This window comes from Pangasianodon hypophthalmus, chromosome 30, assembly GCF_027358585.1.
Source record: "Pangasianodon hypophthalmus isolate fPanHyp1 chromosome 30, fPanHyp1.pri, whole genome shotgun sequence".
NCBI classification, from domain to species: domain Eukaryota; kingdom Metazoa; phylum Chordata; class Actinopteri; order Siluriformes; family Pangasiidae; genus Pangasianodon; species Pangasianodon hypophthalmus.
Genome location: NC_069739.1, coordinates 10,747,098 through 10,770,615, shown reverse-complemented (window position 1 = coordinate 10,770,615; position 23,518 = coordinate 10,747,098). Strand labels below are relative to the sequence as shown.

The 23,518-nt window shown below is 39.5% G+C and overlaps 1 protein-coding gene across 2 annotated transcripts in view; it reads right to left on the bottom strand.

Moving 5' to 3' along the window:
* Positions 1 to 23,518, bottom strand: part of nbas (NBAS subunit of NRZ tethering complex) — a 189,463-nt gene that overhangs the window by 41,331 nt on the left and 124,614 nt on the right. For both annotated transcript variants that reach the window (XM_026918524.3, XM_026918525.3), the window contains exons 44-48: positions 18,672 to 19,006; positions 18,124 to 18,333; positions 17,058 to 17,260; positions 9,863 to 9,952; positions 8,289 to 8,484 (exon numbers count right to left, since the gene is read on the bottom strand). In XM_026918524.3, coding sequence (XP_026774325.3) covers positions 8,289 to 8,484; positions 9,863 to 9,952; positions 17,058 to 17,260; positions 18,124 to 18,333; positions 18,672 to 19,006 — 1,034 coding nt within the window. The remainder of the gene's footprint in view (positions 1 to 8,288; positions 8,485 to 9,862; positions 9,953 to 17,057; positions 17,261 to 18,123; positions 18,334 to 18,671; positions 19,007 to 23,518) is intronic.

Below are 23,518 nucleotides of genomic sequence, written 5' to 3'. Positions count from 1 at the left end.
GATGAGAGTTCCAGGAGACGGCGTGTGAGATAATACGGCGTGTGAGATAAGCGGGACAACATGGTGGTTAGGGCTGAAATCCTGTAGCGAGGGAACACGGAGAAAGACGAGACAGAGCCGAGACACGCACACACCTATGGGACAGGAACGTGGTGATAAGACGTGTTTTGATACAAATAAGTTATAATTCCCTGAGAAACCAGACGGATGACGGACAGACGGAGCTGCAAAAAGACACGGCATTTTACTGGTCTGATTATTTCCCCTCTGCTGCCTCACTCTTTCATAAACCATAACACAAATCCTTCACTCACTCATTCATTCATTCGTCTGTCTGTTCATTCATTCATTGACGTACTTGTCCAATTATTCATTTGCTCCATTTCATCCATCTATTTCTTTCATCACTCCATTCATTTAGTTCATTAATTCCATCCAATTATTTAACCCAACCAGTCCATTTAATTATCAATCCATCCAACCTATTCATTAATTCCACCCATCCGCCCATCTCTCCAATTCTGCAATTAATTGCATCCATCCATCCATCTACCCAATTAATTTATTTCATTCATCCATCCTCCTACTCATCCTATTATTTAACTCCATCAATCCACCATCCTTTCAATCATCATCCATCCTATTAATTAATTTTATAGTTTCGTCAATTTCATAATTCCATCCATACACCCACCTCTCCAATTATGCAATTAATTAATTCCATCCAGCCTTCCATCCATCCATCCATCCAATTAATTAATTGATCCATCCACCCTAACAACCACCCCTCCTATTGTTTAACTCCATCTATCCACCCATCCTTTTAATTATCCATCCATCTGTCTGTCTATCCATCCAATTAATTCCACCCATCCGTCCATCTCTGCCATTATGCAATTAATAAGCGCTCATTTTGCAGACTAGCATTCCTTTCCTTTTACTAGTAATTTAGTAACACATACAAATTCGAAATAAAAATTTAAATCATAAACGGACAAAGTATTTTATACAAAAGGCAGTTTTCTTGGGTAAAACTGAGCACAACACATGGTCAAGCTCTAAAAAATAGCACAGTGTGAACATGATGGATGATTTAGAACAATAACTTCATGTTTTCTGTTGGAAGAAAGTGCCTTAAATGGCAGAAAGCATTAGAGAGCAGTAGAGAGAGTCAGATTGGAGCGGAGGACAGGAAAATGGGCACTGGTGACATATGGGGAAGGAGTGGGAGATGGAGTGTCAGTGGTGAAAGTAAAAAAGCCAGATATACATGCAGACTCTCAGTGTGCGTGTGTGTGTGTGTGTGTGTGTGTGCGCTAAAGGAACTACACTGCCTCTTTCTGTGATACACACAATAAACAATCTGCACACAAAACAGGTGACTGAACACAACCTCAGGTTCGCTAGTAAGCTATTAAATCAAGGACACACACAGCACAGGCAATAACAAACAAACACAATGACAATGAAGATTGCCACTAGGAGCAATCAACTGCTCTGTGATCACTGAGCAGTCAAGCAGTGAGCGCGCACACACACACACACGCACTCACACACACACACACACACACACGGTGTAAAGGCATAAATGGTACCTCACTAAGTAGCCATATTAAAGCCAGTGTCCAAAGGGGGAACAGGGGACTTTGTTTTAATGACCATGTTAGCCAAAGTCATTGAGCTTATCTGTGGTTAAACACACACACATACACACACACACACACTGCATGGTGTTTACACCCTGACAGCTTCCTAAAATGACAAACGGGCTCAGATTATGAAGTCAGGGGACCATGGCAACTACAATGCTTGATGTCTAATCCCAACACTCACCCAGCACACACACACACACACACACACACACACACCATTTAGTCACTGTTTACTCAGACTGATTACACCAGCAACACCTTCAGTGAATAAGTCAGACAGAAGCCACGGCCAAATTGCGATTTTCCACTCAGATAGACAGGAAGTCCCTCGTTTGCCCAATAAAGATGAAAACGCTGAAGACAAATGAGCAAATTTAAGCCACAAAAACCCCGCTGTCCGTGTGCCTGAAAAGGCCAGAATTTGAATGCCGCTCGTGTGCATGAGAGTGTGTGTGTAAGAGTGTCTGAGTTAGGGCCAAGGTGGTTGAAGTTGTGCCAGAAAGACTGTGTGATTTATGAGCTCTTTCTTACACTGTTACATCGATAGCTGACCTTCTGATAGAGGAGATCAGGGTGAGCGATCACGAACAGCATCAGTGTTTGGAATAAGAGCTCGATAGAGATGAGCAGTCAAAGAAAACAGTTAAAAAAAAAATAGTTTACTTGGCAAAAATCCAGTCAGCTGATCAGGGAGTTGATAGAATAGTAAAAAGCCAGTTGATTGGGGCGTCCAAACAACAGCGTCCGGGTGATTAGAGGAAAAAAAAAAAAAAACCTTAAAGGGCTTAAGGGAGCTGAAAGCAACAACAAAAAAAAGGAACAAGCCTCTAATCAAGTAGATAAAACTCAACAATACGTATATTATTGCCAGTACAATGGGGTAAAACCTGACTTAATTGGATCATTTTTTAAATGATTTTTTTTTCTTACTGAAGTGGCACCATTTTGTATTGGGGGAATAACTGCCAAGTGTGTGAGACACGCAGGAAAATTAACCTTCCATTATTTATATACGTCAGCCATGTGTCAGGAAAACACAGATGGACTGCGAGATTTTATTCAGAATTAAAATGACAGCTCTATCTCTATTTAAAAGTTACTCAGGATGCTGATAGCTGGGTATTTTATCCGGCATGTTTTCAGGCTTTGAAAATGATTAGGATGTGAGGGAAGGGTATGAAACGGATCTTTAAAAGAAACATGTTTTTCAGCTAGAGGCCCTACATCAATACTGTATCTATACTATTTAAGTGGCCACGCTTACTTTCTAAACTCTACGCAGCAGGATATCTACAGCGGATATAAAAAGTCTACACACCACTGTTAAAATGGCAGGTTTTTGTGATGTAAAAATAAAAAAAAAAATCAAACTTTTTACCCTCAATATGCATAAGTATGCACACCCCTGAACTAGGACATTGCTGAAGCACCTTTTGATTTTATTACACCACTCAGTCTTTTTTGGCTGAGAGTCTATCAATGTCTTGACTTGGCAATATTTTCTCACTCTTTCTTGCAAAATCATTCTAGATCCATCAGATTGTAAGGGCACCTCCTGTGCACAGCCCGCTTCAGGTCACCCCACAGATTTTTAGCTGGATTCAGGTCTGGGCTCTGGCTAGATCATTCAAAAACATTGATCTTCTTTCGGTTAAGCCGTTCCTTTGTTGATTTGGATGCATGCTTTGGGTGCTAAAAGGTGAAATTCTTTTTCATCTTCAGCTTACTAGCAGAAACCTGAAGAAAAGCAGCCCTAAAGCGTGATGCTGCCACCACCATGTTTCACTGTGGGTATAGTGTCCTTTTGTTTGTGCCAAACATACCTTTTGGAATTATATACCTTTTGGAATTGGTCTCATCAGACCATAACACATTTTGCCACAAGGTTTTGGGGTGATTTAGTTGGGCTTGGATTTTTTTTTTTCCATCTAGCCTCCTTACCCCATAGCCAAGACGTGAAGAATATGGGAGATTGTTGTCACATACAGAAAGTAATCAGTATTTGTCAGATATTCCTGCAGCTCCTTTAATGTTGGTCTCTTCAGCCTCCCTTGGTAAGTTTTTGTCTTGTCTTTTTATAAATTTTGGAGGGACGTCCTCCATTTTCTCCACTTCTTGATGATGGCCTTCATGGTGTTCCATGGTACATCTAATGTTTTGGAAATTTTTTGTACCTCTCTCATGATCTATACCTTTCGACAGTGGGACCCTGTACAGGCTTTCTAAGCTCTTTGCAGACCATGGCTTCAGAAGTCAGATGAAGCCAACAAGATGTGAAGAAAATCCTACAGAAACAGCTGGTCTTTTTTTGGGGTTAATAAGATTAATTTCATTAATGACAGCTGTATGATAATTACTTTTGAACATGAGATTGAATGTGTTTGGTTCATTCTGAACACAGCCACTGTAAGTTCTTTATTATTTTTTCACTTAATTTTTATAGGATGAAATTTCACATTGAGGGTGGAAAAAGTTCTGACTTGATTTATCGTGCTTTCATTTTTTTCATCACAAAAACCTGCCATGTAAACAGGGGTGTGTAGACTTTTTATATCCACTGTAGGTGTGGCTGATATGACAAAAATAATAATGAGGTAAAAGATTTATGACCAAACTACCAGCAAAATGTAGTTAAAAAAAAAAAAAAAAAGAAAGAAAAGAAAAGAAAACAACAACAAAAAAAAAATCAGCCACTTCCAATCAGATGTTGTAACTGTTTTTTTTTTTTTTTTTTTTTAAATGTTATAATCACAATACTCTCAGAAGTGTTTTGTAACATAATTTATCACAATAATGATATTTTATTGCCCTAATGGTGGCTGGGATAGTGAGTATTTATGTCGGTGCATTGGTGCGTAGACTAATGTGTTGAATATTAACACCATCTGTGTAGGGGAGAAACAAATCTCACAGTAACCGTGGTGAGAATTAATATCATTACACCTTTACCAGCATCCTGTCTCACATAGGAATCACAGTCGTGTGTATGTGTGATAATGCATTATTATAAAGGCATAAACAGTTGTTATGGGATAAAGATGTTAATTTGATCATTACGGTTTGATCAAATTCTTTTCTCTAAACATACATTCAGGCAATCATCCAGTGACTAGGCTTCAGCCTGACGTCATATTTTAGCTCACAGCCGTTTCTCCATCACTAACACAATAACCTTTTACATCTAGATGTGTTAAACAACTTAGAACATGGCACTTTTTGTTTGAAGCACCCATTTTTCATGTGATCAAAAGTATTAAAAGATGTGACTGTGTGCTTCTTGTCATCCTGGTGTTTCCTGTTAGACTGATTGTTTAAACAATAAATAGCTCTGAATGTCTACTCTTGGTTTGAGCCCTGGGTTTCAGCTGTGAAAACTGCATTTGTTGTTAAAAAGGATAAACCAACATGAAGACCAGAGAGCTGTCTATGGGAGAAAAGCAAGCCATTTTGAAGCTGGGAAAAGAGGGAAAAAATCTCTCAGAGCCATTGCACAAGCATTGGGCATAGCCAATACAACAATTTGGAATGTCCTGAAAAAGAAAGAAACCACTGGCATATTAACAACCAGACATGGACCAGGTCAGTCAAGGAAAACAACCGCAGCTTATAACAGAAACATTGTGAGAGCTGTGAAGAAAAACCCAAAAACAACAGTCAGTGACATCAACAATCTCCACAGGGCAGGAGTGAAGATATCACAATCCACTGTTCAATAAAGACTCCGAGAGCAGAAATATAGCGGCCATAACACAAGATACAAACCCACTCATCAGCAGTAAGAATCAGAAGTACAGATTGGAATTCGCAAAGAAATACAGAGATGAGACACAAAAGTTCTGGAACCAAGATTAACCTCTACAAAAGTGAAGGAAAGACCAAAGTGTGGAGAAAGAAAGGATCTGCTCAGGATCCCAAACATATGAGCTCATCATTCAAGCATGGTGGAGGTAGTGTCATGGCTTGGGCTTGCATGGCTGCTTCTGGAACAGGCTCACTAATCTTTAGTGATGATGGAACTCATGATGGTAGCAGGAGAATGACTTCAGAAGTCTACAGAAACATTTGTTCCAATTTACAGAGAAATGCATCCAATCTAATTGGGAAGAACTTCATCATGCAGCAAGACAACGACCCAAAACACACTCCAAACACAACAAGGGACTTCATCAGGGGAAAAAAGTGGAATGTTTTAAACTGACCAAGTCAATCAGCAGACCTTAACCCATCTGAGCAGCATTTCACCTCCTGAAGAGGAGACTGAAGGGAGAAACCGCACAAAACAAACAACAACTGAAAGAAGCTGCTCTACAAAAGCATCCCAAAAGAAGAATGCAACAGTTTGGTGATGTCAGAGAGTCGCCGGCTTCATGCATTTATTGCAAGCGAGGGATATGCAGCCAAATATTAACTGTTATTTACTTTAAGACTTATTTGTTCCAATATTTTTCCTCACCTAAAACATTAGGTGGTCTGCCACCAAAGGTGCCATGTTCTGAGTTGTTTAACACGTCTAGATGTAAATTTCAGGAAATGAAAGCTGAAATTCTGATCTATCATCTCATACTCATCTTTTGATCTCGAACCTAAATGTCTTCAGTGAACAGCAAAAAACGAAAGAACTGGCCTTGCTGTTCCAGTACAGGAGACAAACTTCAGTCGAATGCAGCATCAGTGCAAACTTTTTTTGGACTGATGTTAAGGAAAAGCTGTTTATATTTTAAATCTACCACACTGCATCAGCGTTTGATAACCGGTGAGTCTGTAGCAGATTGAGACTGTTGGACACTCCTGCAAACGAATGAGTGCCAAATCCACACTGCAGCTCGAGGGAAAGTTCCGGATGCAGGGAATTTGTCGATCAGTTTGAAGATACAGAAAATGGAAGTGTTTGTCACAAAGATATAAAAAAAACCTGGAGGCATCAACACTCACACAAGGTGAAGTGTGTGCCAGCACGCCGTGGCCTAGTGCTGATGGCACACACACTTCCTGTGGCTCGACCTTGCCAATCAGTGCAGTGCATGCTGGGATTAGCACCATTTAAAAATGTGCCTGCTCCCATAATAACTGAATGCATGCTCCACACACACGCACACACACACACACACACACACACCTCCATGGCATGACTGTGCATTATTGCCTTCCTTTCATTTTGTCCTCTAATAACACATCGTAAAGTGAATAGAGCGCATCTCTCTCTCTGTCTCTCTCTTCCTTTCTTTCTCCCTCCATCTCTTTTGTTCTTTCTTTCTTGCTTGCTTTCTCTCTCTGTGTTTTTTTCTTGATTTCTTTCTCTCTCTCAAGATCTATGTGACAACTTTCTTTCAGTTAGGTTAATCTAAATTGACATATTAAAAGTTTCTTTCTTTCTTTCTCTCTCTCTGTCTCTCTCTCTGTCTCTCTCTCTGTCTCTCTCTCTGTCTCTCTCTCTCAAGATCCATACAACAACAGGCAATTTAATCTAAATTAACCTACATTTTCTTTTAGTCTCTCTCTGTGCCTTCCTCTCCCTTGCACTCCCTTCTTTCTTTCTCTCTCAATTTATGTGACAACAGGTAGGTTAATGTAAATTGACAAGTTCTCCTCTCTCTCTCTCTCTCTCTCTCTCTCTCTCTCTCTCTCTCTCTCTCTCTGTTTCCATTTATGTCTCTTTATTTCAAACCAGAGTAAATAATTCTTTTCCAGGAAGCTGAATAGTGGCTATAACCCTGATATTTATAATATAAAATATCACAAAAACAACAACAAAAAAAAGACTTTCTTCAGTCACTCATAATCACACACAGCACAGACACTACTGAGATGTTTTAGAGTTTATGTTCTTTAAAAAGATATAAAGGTAAAAAAAGAAGAAGTGCTCTCGTACAGTATGTGCACGCTCCCTTTAAGACTTAAAGTAGGTTTTAAAGGCTGCAAATCATTAATCCATTTAAGAATCGAGCGCTCAAACCAATTAAGTGACAATCAAACACCCTCCAGCAGTGGCATAAACAAAAGGTCGTTTACATTAACGAGATTCAGCAAATTAAACAATTACTGAGTCGAGCACGTCGGCTAAACACACAGGAGGAGCTGAACGTACAGGATTAAGCTCGTTTCAGTCGTTTCTGTCTCGCTGGTCTCGGCATTAACGCTACGATCCGGCGGGTCACTGTCCGTCTGTGATTGGCCGCTGTTACACCCATTACATCATCACTCTGCTTCTCCTTACAACACTCACATGCTCAAGATCGAAGGAAACTCAACGACCTGACTTCGCAGCGGGAACGCATAGAAACCGTGCTGCAATTCCTACAGTGCTGTAATTCGCCCTCGGATTCAAGCTCAAAGTCTTCACTTGGATTCATTCTTTATTTTATGTCTACATACTCACGGACCTAACTCTATGTGATGGTGGGTAGGATAATTTTAAGCTAGATTTTTTTGTTTTTAGAGCTAAGCATTTATGGCTAGATGAGTAGATAAGTCTGAAAGGCACTACTGATTTAGTTTTTTTTACTTTTTACAAAAAAAGACTTGCAGTTACACATAGCTGGTAATTAGCATAACTTAGAAATTAGCAGAGAAGGTAGCCCAAGGAAGAGAGTGTGCGTGTGTGTGTGTGTGTGTGTGTGTGTGTGTGTGTGTGTGTACCTCACGGCTGGGCCAGCAGGCTTTGAGCACTGCTTGGCTCCTGAACAGCACCAGGAGACGGACGTCCTGCTCACTGAGGCTGAATGAATGTTCCAGAATCTGCAGCACCTCAATCCGTACTCGCACGGGCTTTGAGTCATCCCCACAGAATGGCCGTAACCATGCCAACAGGTCCTCCGATGACACCGCATGTCCCCTGGGACACAGACAGGACACACTTGTACACAACGCTTTCCATGAAGCTCACATCAAATTTTTATAAACCTCCCAAAAAAAAAGGAAAAATGCAGGGAAACCACAGAGATGAAAAGTTTCTGTCTCGTCGTCGGATGGAAAAATAAATATTTAAGCTAGTTTCATTTCAAGACATTACTGAAGATAATTACAAGGAATTACTATGTGCATTTTGTCCAGCAGGTTAAAATGTAGCTTGAAGCCTCATACAGGCTGATGAAGGCTGAATAAAAAGCCTGTTTCAAGGCAATTAAAGATGAACAAAAAACTCAAAAGTCATGCAGGTGAATTTGATGTAAATAGCAAAAGTGAAAATAGCTTTTGGTTTCCAGCCCAATAAAAGGCTGTTTGCGCCAGTGTTTGAAACCAAATCCTATTCCTCTGAATGTTACCTATACGAGTCTCATGCTATATCGCAAACACCCATCGTACTAGCAACAGAATTCCAGTTACAATTCTACGTATAATTCATGAATTGTTGAAACAAACAGGTGAAACAAGGGGGCGGGACATGAGAGGCTCCTACAGCAGTTCAATCTGATAATAAACCTTCTTTAATGGAGTTTTATTCCATGTTAGCTTCTCGATTCTAATTGATCAGAAGGTGTTATCAGATTAATTTTCTGTAACAGCAGAAAATGTTATGGTTTCTCTAGTAACAGCTCATTCACAGGGACTTGTATAGCAGACACTCCACGATTAGAAACGTGTGTAATTGTTGATATGCTGACGTCTTTTGTGCTTGGTTTAGAATTTGTGGAAGGAGTCTCCAGTGACAGTGCTGTGTAACAAACATAGGACATAGGAAAGTCTTCAGGATGAAAGGCTTTGCATTTTCTAGTGAAGAAGCTCCATTCTTTTTATAACTCCCAGAGAGAAAGAAAGAGAAGCTGATGAAGGAAAGACACTTTATAGCTGTTCTAGAGGAAGTAATAACAGGAACTAACTTGTTTCACTGACCTTCCAAATCATTAATGTGACTCTAAATGGATAGAAAGTATGACGAGCTGTTTTTTTAAGTACTAAAACTCATCAGCTTTGGCAAACTGCTGTGGTATAAAAGGAATAAAACACTTCTGGAGATGCTGTTATATTACATGAGCAATAAAATATGACGTGCTGTGCTGTAAAATAATCAAGAACAGAGTGGTGTGATAATGCTTTTACCTCCCTGAAATTGATCATTTTACTATAACAGCACGTCCCACCATATTTTAATGCTTATGTAATACGCGTGTATGCACGTTTAAGCGATATTTTGTGGTGTAAGTGTCGGCTGTGTTGTGAAGATTCTTTGGTTTGCATAAGAGAATTGCTTCAGCATCAGCAAATCCACTTACCCGCCTTGAACATCCTCTTGCACTGACTTCACGATGCCTTCCAGAACTTTCGGCGGGTCTGCGTAATCCTTCAGGACGGCCTCGTCACCGCTACACACACACACACACACACACACACACACACACACACACACACACACACACAGAGTTATAATGTGATTCACTCACTTGGCCTTTGAGCTAGCAGGCACATGGGATATAATACAGATCAGAGATTTTCACATTCAGCTCTCTGACACCCCTCAACCTCTCAGCCATCTCTCCACCGCTGGCTTGTGGATTTGGGCTTTAGACAATCATGCCTTTGTACTCCTGCAAAAAAAAAAATCCTCATATGATGTAATTCTCACAACACATCACTTTGTATTTTCAATCGATAAAGGTGTCTCAGGTTGTGTTTGTGATTTCTGCAAAAGTCTTGTTTTTTTTCCGCTCATACTTCCTGATATCAACAGCCTTCCCATCCAGCTCTCCTCTTAACACCATTAAATATATTTCTGCTCTATCCATCCTTCTACAGTGATGTCATTCTGCCCTGTTTAGGAATAACACTGGATTCATCTCGAAAACATAACTACAGCTATAAGCCCTTCAGACCACAAGCTGTTTTAATCAAGCACTGAATACACTGTATGACTTGTTTTATTTTATCATTATTAATTTGTTCATTTGTTTGGCCAGTTCCCACCCACTAGATAGCTCTGCCCTATCGCATGACAGATGCTAACTGAGGAGGATGAAGACTAGCATGTTCTTCCTCTGAGAAGCATGAAGCACCTTTTTGAATTGCTCCTCATACAGGGCAGCTGAAGACACTTCGAGGAAAGTGGTATCTATTCTCTCCCGCATCCATGAGCTCACAGATTCCCATGATTAGTGAGCGCCTGTCTGAATGACAGCAGAGAGAGAGAATATGCCACGCTTTACTTCCAGAGAGCCAGTTCTGATATCTTGGACGCCTGGCTACGGATAGCTGGAGCATTGTCGAAATTCAAACTCTCCTTACAATAGCAGAAATGAAGCACTAATGATATGCTATTGAACTTGGGAAGATTCTGTTACTTTTTTTGATTATGTTTAAACAGGTTTAATATTTAAAAGTATTTTTGATCCATCCTGATGCCACACTTCTGTTTGCCACACTCAGTTCACCTGAAACTCACTCGCTGCTGCTGAGGATGGACTCACAGGAACAGCCTAAAGGTCACCATGAGATTACTGTAGATGGTAGCACTTAGAAAACAAAGATGGCTGCAGATGTTCTTCCTTGTATAGCCTAAGAACTGCAATTGCTAAGAAAAGTTTGCACTCAAAGTCTCCATCACTGAACAGTTAATAACTTCAGTTCGATACAGTAGACTTTAAGTTAAAACTATAATGAATTCAGAAATGACTCTGATGCTCATATTCATATGTTATTCCACACAATTAGCACTTTTTGACTATATAGCATACAGTTACAGAAGATAAATTATTTATAATCGCACTATCTGGTGTCACTCAGATGAGGATGGCTTCCCTTCTGAGTCTGGTTCCTCTCAAGGTTTCTTCCTCATGTCTTCTCAGGGAGTTTTTCCTTGCCACTGTCACCTCTGGCTTGCTCATTAGAGATAAATGTATAAATTTAAAATTTATATTCAGAATTTATTTATTTGTGTAACGCTGCTTTGGGACAATGTCCATTGTTAAAAGCTCTATACAAATAAAATAAAATTGAATTCTACATTTCTCACGAGTTGCTTTAACTCCTAGGGTTAGGGTTAGGGTTAGGGTTAGACATCATTTTTGTCATTTTCCAGAATGATATCTTTTATAGATCTTCAACCTGGACTTTAACCTGATATCTGTTGTTGAATGTTGCACTTTCTGACATGAATGCAAAATTCAAAATTGTTTCAAAATTGTTTCTAAACCAGTGGCACTGTACATATCCCGCAGCCCATTCAGCACCTGATTGTCAGAAGAATAAGCCCTGACACCTTTAACACCTTACGATATGATGGAAAGTGACATGAGTACAACACTGACTGTAACTCAAGTGCTCAGGGTTCTGTGGATGGCTAATGGTGCTAGCCGTTTTGAGAAATGTTGTAGGGATTATACATAGAAATTCCTTAAGTTCCTCAAGAGGGTCAAGCTAGAGAACGTTCTGGTGAGCTTGATGTTCTGCTCTTCTTTGCTCTAGAACATTTTACATAAAGACATGAGCTCTTTGAGAGACATCAGGAGTAAACACGTGTACTAACAAACACAAATATACATTAAGCCTTAATAAACTCTTAATTTACCACTTTACACCTCATTATCACGTGAGCATTAACAATTCACCACAGCTCTTCTAAAGGTCAAGGCACTAAGGGAAATGGAACCTGATTGGCTAACAAGCCCTGACTTCAGATAAAGGAATTATATTTTATATCATTGTCTGGTGTGTAAGATCTCAATATCTTGATTTTATGCAAAATCTTTACAAACTGGCTTAAACGAGCAACTTTGTCCATGTTGGCGTTCTCTGGTGCTTTGTCTAGCTTTCCAGAAGCCTTGCTCTTATGCAACGGACAGCTGAATGCAAAAGAACTTGTGTTCAGAGACGAATTTTGCAAACCAAAACCATACTCGATGCAGCTCCATTAAAACCCAGCCAATCTAATATGCAGTTCTCTCTGCTGTGACCAATCAGCACTTAGGCTGAGACAACAAAGAGGAACATCTGTATTAGTCTGCTGCAATTACTCTGGTCATTAATCTACTTCAGAGAGAAGGGAAAGAAGGAGGGAAAGAAAGAAAAGCAGAGCGAGAGAGACTACAAATGAGAAGCATACATTTTTAAAAGCCTAATCAATCTTGATTTTTGCGACTTTCTTCCTGCCTAATACAGAGTTTCTCTTCACTGAGCTAGCTGTGAGTCTGGGGCCTGAACTTAAAGCGATTATCTACACAAGACCTCGGAGAGCAAAACTAATTAGGAGGTTTAGAAGTTATCAGTTGTCTGTTGTCGTTGAAGTTGCAAATTAATGCCCAACACACTGATTTTCTGTGTCGCTGGTTGTTTTCTCTCTGTGAGTGATTTTCTATGGCGCCTGCACCACTCAGGAAAGCTCATTATAAATCACGGTCACATGGCGCAATATGAAACCAGGCACTGGAAAAACGTATGAAAGTGTAATAATGTATGTTTCATGTTGCATCCGATGTGTAATGGAGAAATATCAGATTGCTCAAACACCACAGGAAGGCATGTTGGCTGAGTGCATTAGAAAGGAAGCAGTCTGAGGTTTCACGACGTCGCACTGTAAAACTGCTGCCATTGTGAGGACGGAATAGCGGACTGACTCTGCTAACGAGGTGCCTTCATTTCGCTAAACCAGACCATCATTATACTATAAGTCTATATAATAAATAAGACACTTCCTGTCTGTATACGTAATGAACCCTTTACTTCAGGCCCGGTTAAGATGCTACCTAGTTAACACTATCCTAATGTTACTGCTATGTCAGTTACACAAACGTAAAATCAGCTGTGCGAATGTTTAAATTTGTAGCTAAGATGTTGTCTTATGTGTGATTAACCAATAAGAAAGAAAGAAAGAAATCCATTTTACCCTGACTACGTACAGTAACTTTTTTGCTTACCTGAACAACGTCAATGGAGTCGCGAGAGTTAGTTAGCTAGCTACATCTTGGGACAATCCTGCTGCACAGGATTGTTTCGCTTAGTGTCAGCAATTTAAACAGAATTCATAACTTGGATATGCTCTTCGTTGCTCTTTTCACCTAGAGATGTAGTTGTAGATGATGAAAACTACAATACGCAGCATGCAACATATAAATATGCAAACCAACCGTTGGGAATCCCTACTGTGATCAACCAATCCGGACCTCTGAGTAGAAGCTTGCCTGAAGTCTACCTTAGAAATTAGCTAGCTAATGCTAGATATCTATCACCAGTCCACTCCTAGTCAAATATTCACCATAACTGGTGTAGTCTTTCAGGTTTTACGTCTATCTCAGAGATACGCAATCTGGGGAGGGGCTATACAGCCCGTGTGAGACGTGAGTAGGCATGTTCGTAAACAGATGCATCGACGGTTACATTTTTCATTTTGGCCAGAGTGTCCAATGTGAGGACAACATCGATACCCTAATGGTATTTCTGCCTTCTGAAAATAAAAGTGTATCGAGGAAAAAAAAAAAAACCTGTCTTTATCATATTGACTCGGATCCAAAAGAAGAAAAACTCAAGCATACTGGGAAAGAGCAAGATGTTGGACTTGTGCAGAAAACAAGTCAATAAAACGACGCGCAAGACACAAGTGAAGTAGAACAATGAAGCAGTCGAATGACCCCCAGGAGGTGGAGCGGCTGTACCTCCTTCTGTGGCACCACTGAACATATCGAGGAAAAAAAAAAAAAAGAAAGAAAGATGCATTGCAGGAGAAAGACCCGTGCTGATTGGATTATTATCTCCAGACACTTGATCTTGGAGCACACTGTACTCTACTGTACTGTACTGTAAGCTCTAGGGCTGTCATGAATACGCAATTATAATCGACTACTCCATTATAAAAAAAATCATCAATGAAAATTTCATCTAATCAATAAACAAACAAACAACAAACCACGAGGAAAAGCGTTCAGGTTCATGACAGAAAGCAACGTGTAAGACGGTCCAAGCAAGACAAGAGCAGTAAATTAGTAAAGAGAAATGTACGTTTACTCCACTACATGTTTAACGTTCAGGTGTGTTAATAAATGCTCCTGCATGCAGATGTGTAGAGGATGGAAGATATCGCAGGGTGAATAAAACAAAACGGAAACATTTTTGTTTTTGATTGATCATTTAAGCGCTGTGTGAATTTATAATTCTGTTCAGTTAACCGGCGTTAAACTACTTTTAAGTGACTATAGTTTGAATGAATATGACACCCTGCTCTATGATAACGCTACACGTCTGTCTGATAAAAAGCATCTTGAGTTTAAATCCGATGCATCTACATTTATTTGCATTCAGTCTGTTTTATGTGACGCTATTTTTGATACGCTAACCACCTCTGACAATAACAAGGATACGTTACGCAAAACAAATCAGTCAAATTATGTAATAAAGGTTTAATAAAGTTATTTTAAACTGAGATGAGGAATTTTTAATATCTTTTCCGTGTCTCCCTTACAGTAAGAAACAGTAATGCTACTGTTATAAAAAAAAAATACAGAAACTGTTGGGAATTTATTTTTCATTAAAAAAAAGCTAGAATTAGAATAAAACACAGTATATTTATAATAGCACTTATATGTAGCATTTATCTAGAAAAAAAACAAATGATAGCAACGATCTGTACAAGTAGGTTTTAAGGCACAATATGATATCAACTATTAAATTATTAATCGAAGGAATATTAAAATAATCGATAGTGACAGCCTCCTGATAGCGGCTCCTGTGAAAACGAAAGGGGTCAAACTTCAGAGACGTGCCTGCGATGGCTATACTAATCAGAAGGTTTCTCTGTAGGAGGCAGTTGACCTAGTAAAAATGATCAACGCTCCTCAGAGCCATCTCATTCAAAAAGGAGAAGGCACAAACCCCCTTGTCTAAAGACTATTTATTACCTGCATCCAGAGCTGCTCAGGTCACTGCAGCAATGATTAATGCAAGACAAGTATGATAGGTGAAACAGAAAGGGCTGAGCACGCTGCGAGAGCATCACTGAAGGTTACGTGAAGGATGGGATGTTCGGGATAGCGGGATCTTCATCTAAAATGGATTGGGGGGAAAAGCAGCGGGTTTCCAACAGAAAGCCGCTGACTATGCTGAAAGATTTCAGGATATGCGGAATTTGCAGGACATACATTCATCTCTTGCATAAACCCTTAAACCTAATAGAACATTCTAGAAACAAACTATAAGTAATGACTCTGCCAACATCATCAAAATCCTCTCCTTTGAATAGACGGAAAATATTCATTCAGAATTAGTCCAAAAATTCCAGTCACCTGCACAAGTCCACGATATGCCAGGCTTAAAAAAAGTTCTACAGTACCCAGAGTTCCACATCAGTGTCAGGGGCATCCACAGGGGACATAGTAAACAAAACTGCATTTTCTTTGCCAGTTCACATACACGTTTCTAATTTAGTACATCTCCTTGGAAACAAGCACCTACAATCCCAAAGGTTTCTGGTCTTCCTGCATCGCCAAGGGGTGGGGCCAGAAAGTGCCTGGCCCCTTAATCGCTGCTTACTTAATCGCTGCTTAATGGCTTCTTATATTTCAAACAGTTTTCTGACACCTATAACAAACATTTTACAAACATTCATGCACAATTACGTATACTATATCATGGTAAGCTTATATTAACTCTTCCGGGAGTCTCACTGAGGTCTGGAATCAAGTAACACATGGAAAAAAAAAAGCATTAAATTGGTTCTCTGCACATCATTTATAAAATCATCTGTAAATTTTACAAGGCTGTTTAGTTTGTGTTTATTATTCATCATTCATCAGCCTTATTTCATGACTGTGCTCCTATTTCCTATTTGTTCACGTTCTCATTTCCTTTTAATCATCTTCCTGTTGCCGTATGAGCACCACTGGCTGGGCGATGAGGTATTCTGGGTAATAGGGCACTAGCTGTGGAGCTTTCTATTTAAAAGCTAGCGCAAAAGACAAAAGGAGCAGAGAAACGATGGCGCTATGGCGGAGCTGAGAGTGTGTTTTACAGTTGCTCCTAAACTGAGTTGGCAGCCAGTGAAGGAGGCCATGACCCGTGGAACGCGTGGGAGGGAAAGAGAAGGTGAAGAGAAAAGGCAAGGAAGGAAAAAAGAGTGGTGGAGATCTCGTGAAGCCAAGGCAGAGGTTGAAGCTGTGTTTAACTCAATCAGGCTAAAACAGGTCCTCCCTGCCACAGGTTAATAGAAGAACAGGCCATTAAGAGTACGGTGTGAAAGAGAGAGAGAGAGAGAGCGTGTGAGAGAGAGAGAGACAGAGAGAGAGAGAGAGAGAGAGAGATGGCACAGAAGTAAAAAGAGCTTGGGGAAAAGAGAGGCAGAACAAAAGCGAGAGACGTGATGACATAAAGGGAGACAGTACACTAGAGAGTTAGTGGGAAAAGAGAGTGAGAGGCACGAAAGAGAGAGAACCTGAGAAAAGAGGGGCATAAATAGTCACAAGAGTGAAAACGATCGAGTGAAACAGGCACCTGAGTGCGGAGATGATGCGCGCCACTGCGTCCTGCACCACGCTGTGCACTGATAGGCTGCTCGTCCCCACGGCGACTGACAGCAACTTCTCAATCTGCTCTAATGGCTGTCCATCCAGTGCCATAGTAACAGCCAGCTGGTGAACTCTGACCTCCTCTGACCTGGAGAGGTCAAAGGCTCTACCGTAGTCTTGCAGGCGCTCCTAAATGACGATAAGGATAGAGTGTGTGAGAAGAGAAGAGCAGTTAGAGGTGAAAATGAGTAGAAAACATGAGTACTGCGTGTTTCAGGTATTCTGAGAAAAGCATTTTAATGACCGCATGCACATAGTTTTTTTTTTCTGTCTTAACCTCATTAATTAACTTCGACATTTTCTTCTTTTCAGGCAAAAAACAAATAATTAATGTTCAGCATTGTATAAAGATAAATATTTAAAAATTATTATTTGTGTCTGTGTCTTAATATTGTTAAAAAAGGGGTTTGCTTTAGTTATTTATATATAAATGTCATTATTGTGTGATGCATCAGTACTTTTCTTAAACATCTTCTATAATCTTCTTGCAGTCAGGGTACACATTTTAATTCATGATAAACACACTGATACATTTATTATGATGGTGTATATGGGAAAATCTCTTGCATCCCCCACTCCCATCTCAAACCACACACACAAACAGCCTGAGCATTTCCATAAAAACAGGTGTGTGTGTGCTTAAGCTAGCAGAGACAGCCATAGTCCACCTGCTCCTCTCCCCTGCAGCTACATACCTGCCAATCAAATCTAAATACCTCACACTAAGGACAGGGAGAGATCGAGGAAAGGAAGCACGAGCGAAAGAGAGATGCAGTGAGAGAGAGAGAGAGAGAGAGAGAGAGAGAGAGAGATTACTGCTGGTGGCAGCATGCCATTTTGTGTGTCTGGAAAGTTATTATAAGAATGACTTACCTAGTAGGACAGTAGATATATTCTGTGTGTGTGTGTGTGTGTGTGTTTTTGTGTGTGTGTGTTTTTGTGTGTTTTTGTGTGTGTGTGTGTGTGTGTGTGCGCAAGAGAGTCAGAGATACCTCCTGGTTGTTTCTGAGTGACAGTGGGAAAGGCTGGCTGAGAGTCTCCAGATGGTTGAGAGACTGCTGCAGGTGAGTGAGGGCGTGGCTAAAATCAAAGGCGTGGTCATCAGCCCCGTTATCTCCGCCCCTTTTTCTGCTCTTTTCACTGATCATCTTCAGAGCCTTTAGAGCCCGTCTGGTGATCTCGGTTCTGACCTCAACAGAGAGCTACACACATACGTACATGCACGTACACACAAGCATACACACACACACACACACACGCACACGCGCAATATATTAACTCTTCATAGAACATTACATATTCATACATGACATCAAATATACCGTCTCCTTTACTATCTTATATCCAGAAATGATCAAATGACGAGTACAAGTAACAACGTATATGTAAGGAAGAAATAATGCGTGTGTGTGTGTGCATTTCTTTGAAGTTCCTGCTGAGATGGATTAATAAAAAAAAAAAATAAAATAAAAAATCAAGGAAATGGATCAACAAACAGCAAACACACTGACACCTCAACAATGGCACCAATAGCTCTCACCTGATTGGTCGCTTCCAGGGAAAAGGTGATGGAATCCAGGAAGTAAATCGCATCTAAGGGCATTAGTCGGTCGAGGTATTTGGCACAGGTGTCGTAGGCATGGAGGAAGTCCTGATCTGATTGAGGAGACTTCTTGAGGATGTGAGCATCGCCTTGCCAGAAGAGCTTGGGAAGCCATGTAGCGTGCACAGCGCTGGGCGTGAGAGCTCCGCCTCCCTTCCGAGGAATCCGAGACGCCAGTTTAGAGATGGACAGAACGTTCTGGCTGCTCAGCACCGGCTCCAGAGCTTTAAGAGGATCCGAGTCTTCATCCGTCAGCTTCTTATAGTCCAGACCTGTCAGATGTGACATGAAGTGTATACAGGATATACGAGGTCTTAATAACTTAATAACATAACAGAAGGGATACATGCTGTCGATACATTGAGTTGAAGAGTTATGTTACTAGGCTTGTGTGATATAACAATGTCATCGACTCTACACAATATTACATTACCATGTGAAGTTTATATTACCACATCTATCAAACTTTATGCATTTTCTATAGGAGTTCCTCAGTTTAACATTGGAGGATGCTAGTACAAGTTATCGCTGAAAAATAGGTGTCAGTCATGTGGACATTAAACAACTGATTTGTAAACAGATTGTACCAAAGATATATTGTTTGTTATTGTATTTTTCTACACATTACTGCATAATCATCTAAAATCCACTATCCAGCTGAGTTTTTGCAATTGCCACTGCCAGCAAGCAGCTCCCGACTGCACAGCTGATGATATTACTACACCCCTCCTTACACCTTCTTGTTTTCCTGTGTTTTTTTTTTTTTTTAAGGCTATCGGTTCGGGATGTTTAAACTGCTTGTTGTGATTTTTTTTAAAATGGTACATTCTAAGCAGGGAAAATCAATATTGCACAAGCCTACATGTTGCCATTACCAATATCATGGTAGCTGCCAGAATTTCAAGGAACAGTTTATTACATATCTTAATTTTTTCAATAATTATTTTTATTAATTATCTTAATTTTTGATAGTTGCACTTTAGTTAGCGCTATTTTTTTATTGCACTTCTAAACTACAATATTGGGAAAAAAATAGGGGAAAATAATTTTTTTTAAAAAACTAATGTCATTGTACAATGTCCTCTGAGATGTAACCATAGAAACAATTGTATTAATGCACTCACATACTGATAATGTAATCAATCCACTGATGATGTAATAAATCCACAATAAGTTGCTATTTCAGTCATGAGCAAATAAAACATACGCAGGTCTTTTTTTTAAGTATTATTTTATAACGCTTGTAAACAGTGATGCTGTAACACCCTTCAAAGTGGTTCGATATGATTAAACATCAAGACACTTCTGCTCCTTCTTCATTTGTTAATTAATTTCTATTTCGGCAATTTTGGGATGCTTTGTTGAGTGTTATCTTTCATTAAATCATTACTGGTGCTGTAGTGAGCAAACTTTATGAAAACTATCATGTCAGACTCATAAGGACGCTGCCATTAAACTCATATACAACCATAACTTTTGTTGAGAAACTTTCTTGAGTGATGTTTCATATGGTGTCAGAGCCGCACGTTATAAGACACGTGATTTATGTGCCATAACATGTGTCATTAATCACGTAATAAAGCATGTGCTCAGCAGAAAATATGGTAATGCGACACGACACTGCCAGACAACCGGACGTAAGCTGTCTCGGCACTTATCACGGTGACCATGGCTTGGTCACCTTCGTCGAGGATGATGGTGAAGGACCCAAAAAAAGCGAATGACCCTAGAAAACAGCACTAATGATGCACTCGAGAGAATTACCTGCATAACAGGTTCAGGTGTATGGATGCAGGATGACCCTGCGCAACAGTGCCGTCTGAGCTGCGTGACTAACACCGGTTGTTGTCTGTAAATTATCTTACACAGGACTGCATGTACAGAAAACACAGCGGGGAAAAAAAAAGCTATCAAGCATGACTCATAAGACTGAACTCAGCAGTGCAAACAAATTGCTGTGGTCTTATAATTAATATCTATCCAAGCCCTGACTGATTTATTTTCCATCCTCTGTAGCTCACAAACCTTTACATTGCCATCAACCTATTGGTGGGGAAAAAGGAAAAAAAAAAACAAAACAGGTGCACAATGTCCTATAGTGATATAGTGATGCCAATATAGGTTTGCTGGATGGAAAATGCAGTAACAATATTCAACAGTGCAAACAGTACAAATTGCTAAAAGGCAGCATTAGCTTGTGTTCAGAAAATTTATGAGAAAAAAAAAAAAAGAAAGAAAATCAAGCTCTGAAAGGGTTTTCATTCAGAAAAGGTTTGATTCAGTTACTCAATGCCCTCACCTAACACTATAGGCTTTAATATAACTCATTTTGAGTGAGTCAGCATGAAATATTTTATATGGTGAAGTACCGCTTCCTCGAAGAACGATAACCTTGATAATGATGAATGAAAGCTAGCAAGACTCAATTAGCGGGGTCTCATTTCCATAATGCTAACTGCCCCTAAAAGCTTCCATTCATCTTAGGCAATATAAGCCTTTTTTTTTTTTTTTTTTTTTTTTTTTTTTTTTTTTTTTTTAAAGGAGAATCTCCTACCTGTGCAAATCAAACAGTAATCTTACTTAACTAACCAGCGAATAAAGCAGTATGTGTAGCCTGATTGCTTATGGATTTACAGCGACCACAGCAAAGCTCGGAGTCTGTAAACGCAGCTCATTTTTATTTCACGGATTTACACGTTGATGCTTATGTCACAGTTAGTGCCACATGCTAATTTTTAAGGGTTGTACTTTAGTTAGCTTATATTTAATGACGTACGTTATGAAAAATGGTCAATATTTCATAGCATGGCCACAGAAAATACTTGTTTCTGTAACCAATACCAGAAAAACGGCTAAACATAAACAATAATTATATATCGGTAACATGCGAGAAAGTGAGAAAGTTAGCTAAATAAAACCACAATGAGTTGTTATTTCAGTTTTGAGGAAATAAAACATTAACTGGTTGGATATTGTAATTTTCCTGACATAAGATCCATCTAAGGCCAAGTCTTGACTTCTTGGCAAATTCTCACTGTTCCAGACTTTCAAAAATTTATTATGTTTTTCTTCTTATTATTGTTTAATCATCTAAAAATCCACTATCTAGCTGAGTTTCCACAATAGCCACTGCCAGCAAGCAGCTCCCGACTGCATGCTGATATTATTATTAGTCCCTTCCACACTCTCCTTAAACCTGTAATGGTGGAATTGCTTGTTTTCCTTTCTTTTTTTTAGGCTAGCGGTTCTGGACGATTAAATGGATCATTGTGATTTTTTTTTAATGGTAAATCATTCAACTAAATTTGAAAACCTTGTTCTATAATGTATAGCTGAACTTTAGTAGCAGTAACTACAAATCACATGCGACTATTCTGATTACACATAAGACTTTTAGTTGGCAGGGGTGGAAACCGTCTGTCACTTTTCTACTGAAATCAGTTGTTTAAGTGGAGAGTTTGAAAGTGATGTTTTAAAAACCAATCATTCTGGACGTTACCACACTGGAGCTGCTGGATCACCTGTAATGGACTGTACGTTTTGAGCAGGCAAGTTTGCAGCAATATTTACGCAATGAAATTACACCAATGAATCCCAAATACTGCTCCATCCTTTACAGTGCTCGATTCCCCACGCGAGAAAGTGACCCTGGTGCCATTCTGAAACAGAGCGGGGGCCTTTTCTCCAGTTCCACTTCTTGAGTTCACCGTGAATGTTCGGGGTGCAATTAACACACGAGAGCACTGCCTCACTCGAGAGCGAGAGAATGCAGCTAATTAGATCATTTAGTTCTTATCTGTACACCCTCTTTCAATTTCCGCTGTTTCCCTTTTAATTTTCTCTTCTTCAAGCGCCGGAAAAGAACAACAAACACGCATTTGCAGAGCAATTAGCTTCTTTTATTATTGTTTTTAATGCCTCAGAAAATCAGTGTTGGCAAAGAGCGGGCTGTAATTATGAGTCACGTCTTTGGTTTACGTGTTTGGTTTAGCAGGTACTGAACTTGCAGGTTTCATCTAGAACATATTGTTCTGTCTTTAGTTATATACAGCGATTTGATTTACAATTGAAATAAATGGTGAGTTGACACTAGCGGTAGATTAGCAAATGGTCAAAGATGTCGTTTTAAAACAGAACAGTTTCTTGAAAGGTGCCTCCCAGTGATGTTCATCTAGAACTTATTGTTTTTTTTTTTTTTTACTTTAGCTATGGATAGATAGAGTTGTGGGTTTTCTTAATTTGCATTTGAAAAGAATAAAGCTTTAGAGCTGTTATGAGAGTAGATAAAGCATGTACGCTTCCACTAGGAAATGATGCGTTTAGCACCAAGATGAGAAAAAGCAAAGATGTCTCTCTCTCTCTATACATATATATATATAAAAAGTGTTGCTGCTGCCTATAGGATAAAAGTCTCTCTCAGACTCTTTCTAGCAGTTTTTGTTAGATAGCTACCTTTGTAGCTAGAAATGTTTATGAATTAACGAGCATTTTCAGAAAAAGAAAAAGTTGTGTCAGTTGTATACAAATAAAAACGTAATTTCTAAAGTAATTCCTCAAGACGTTTTTCACCACATGACTTATTCACTCTTGCTTGAGTAATATTCTTGATCGCTACTTTTACTCGAGTGAATTATTACTACGAGTAATTATTATTACTGACTTATTACTTCAAGTCAGTGTGTTTTGGACTCTTGTCATCACTGATAGCTGGTGATCAAAGCCAAACACTCAAGGAGAGTTCAAAGAAGCATGAGGTTTACCTTTCTGTTTCATGGCTGTTCTTG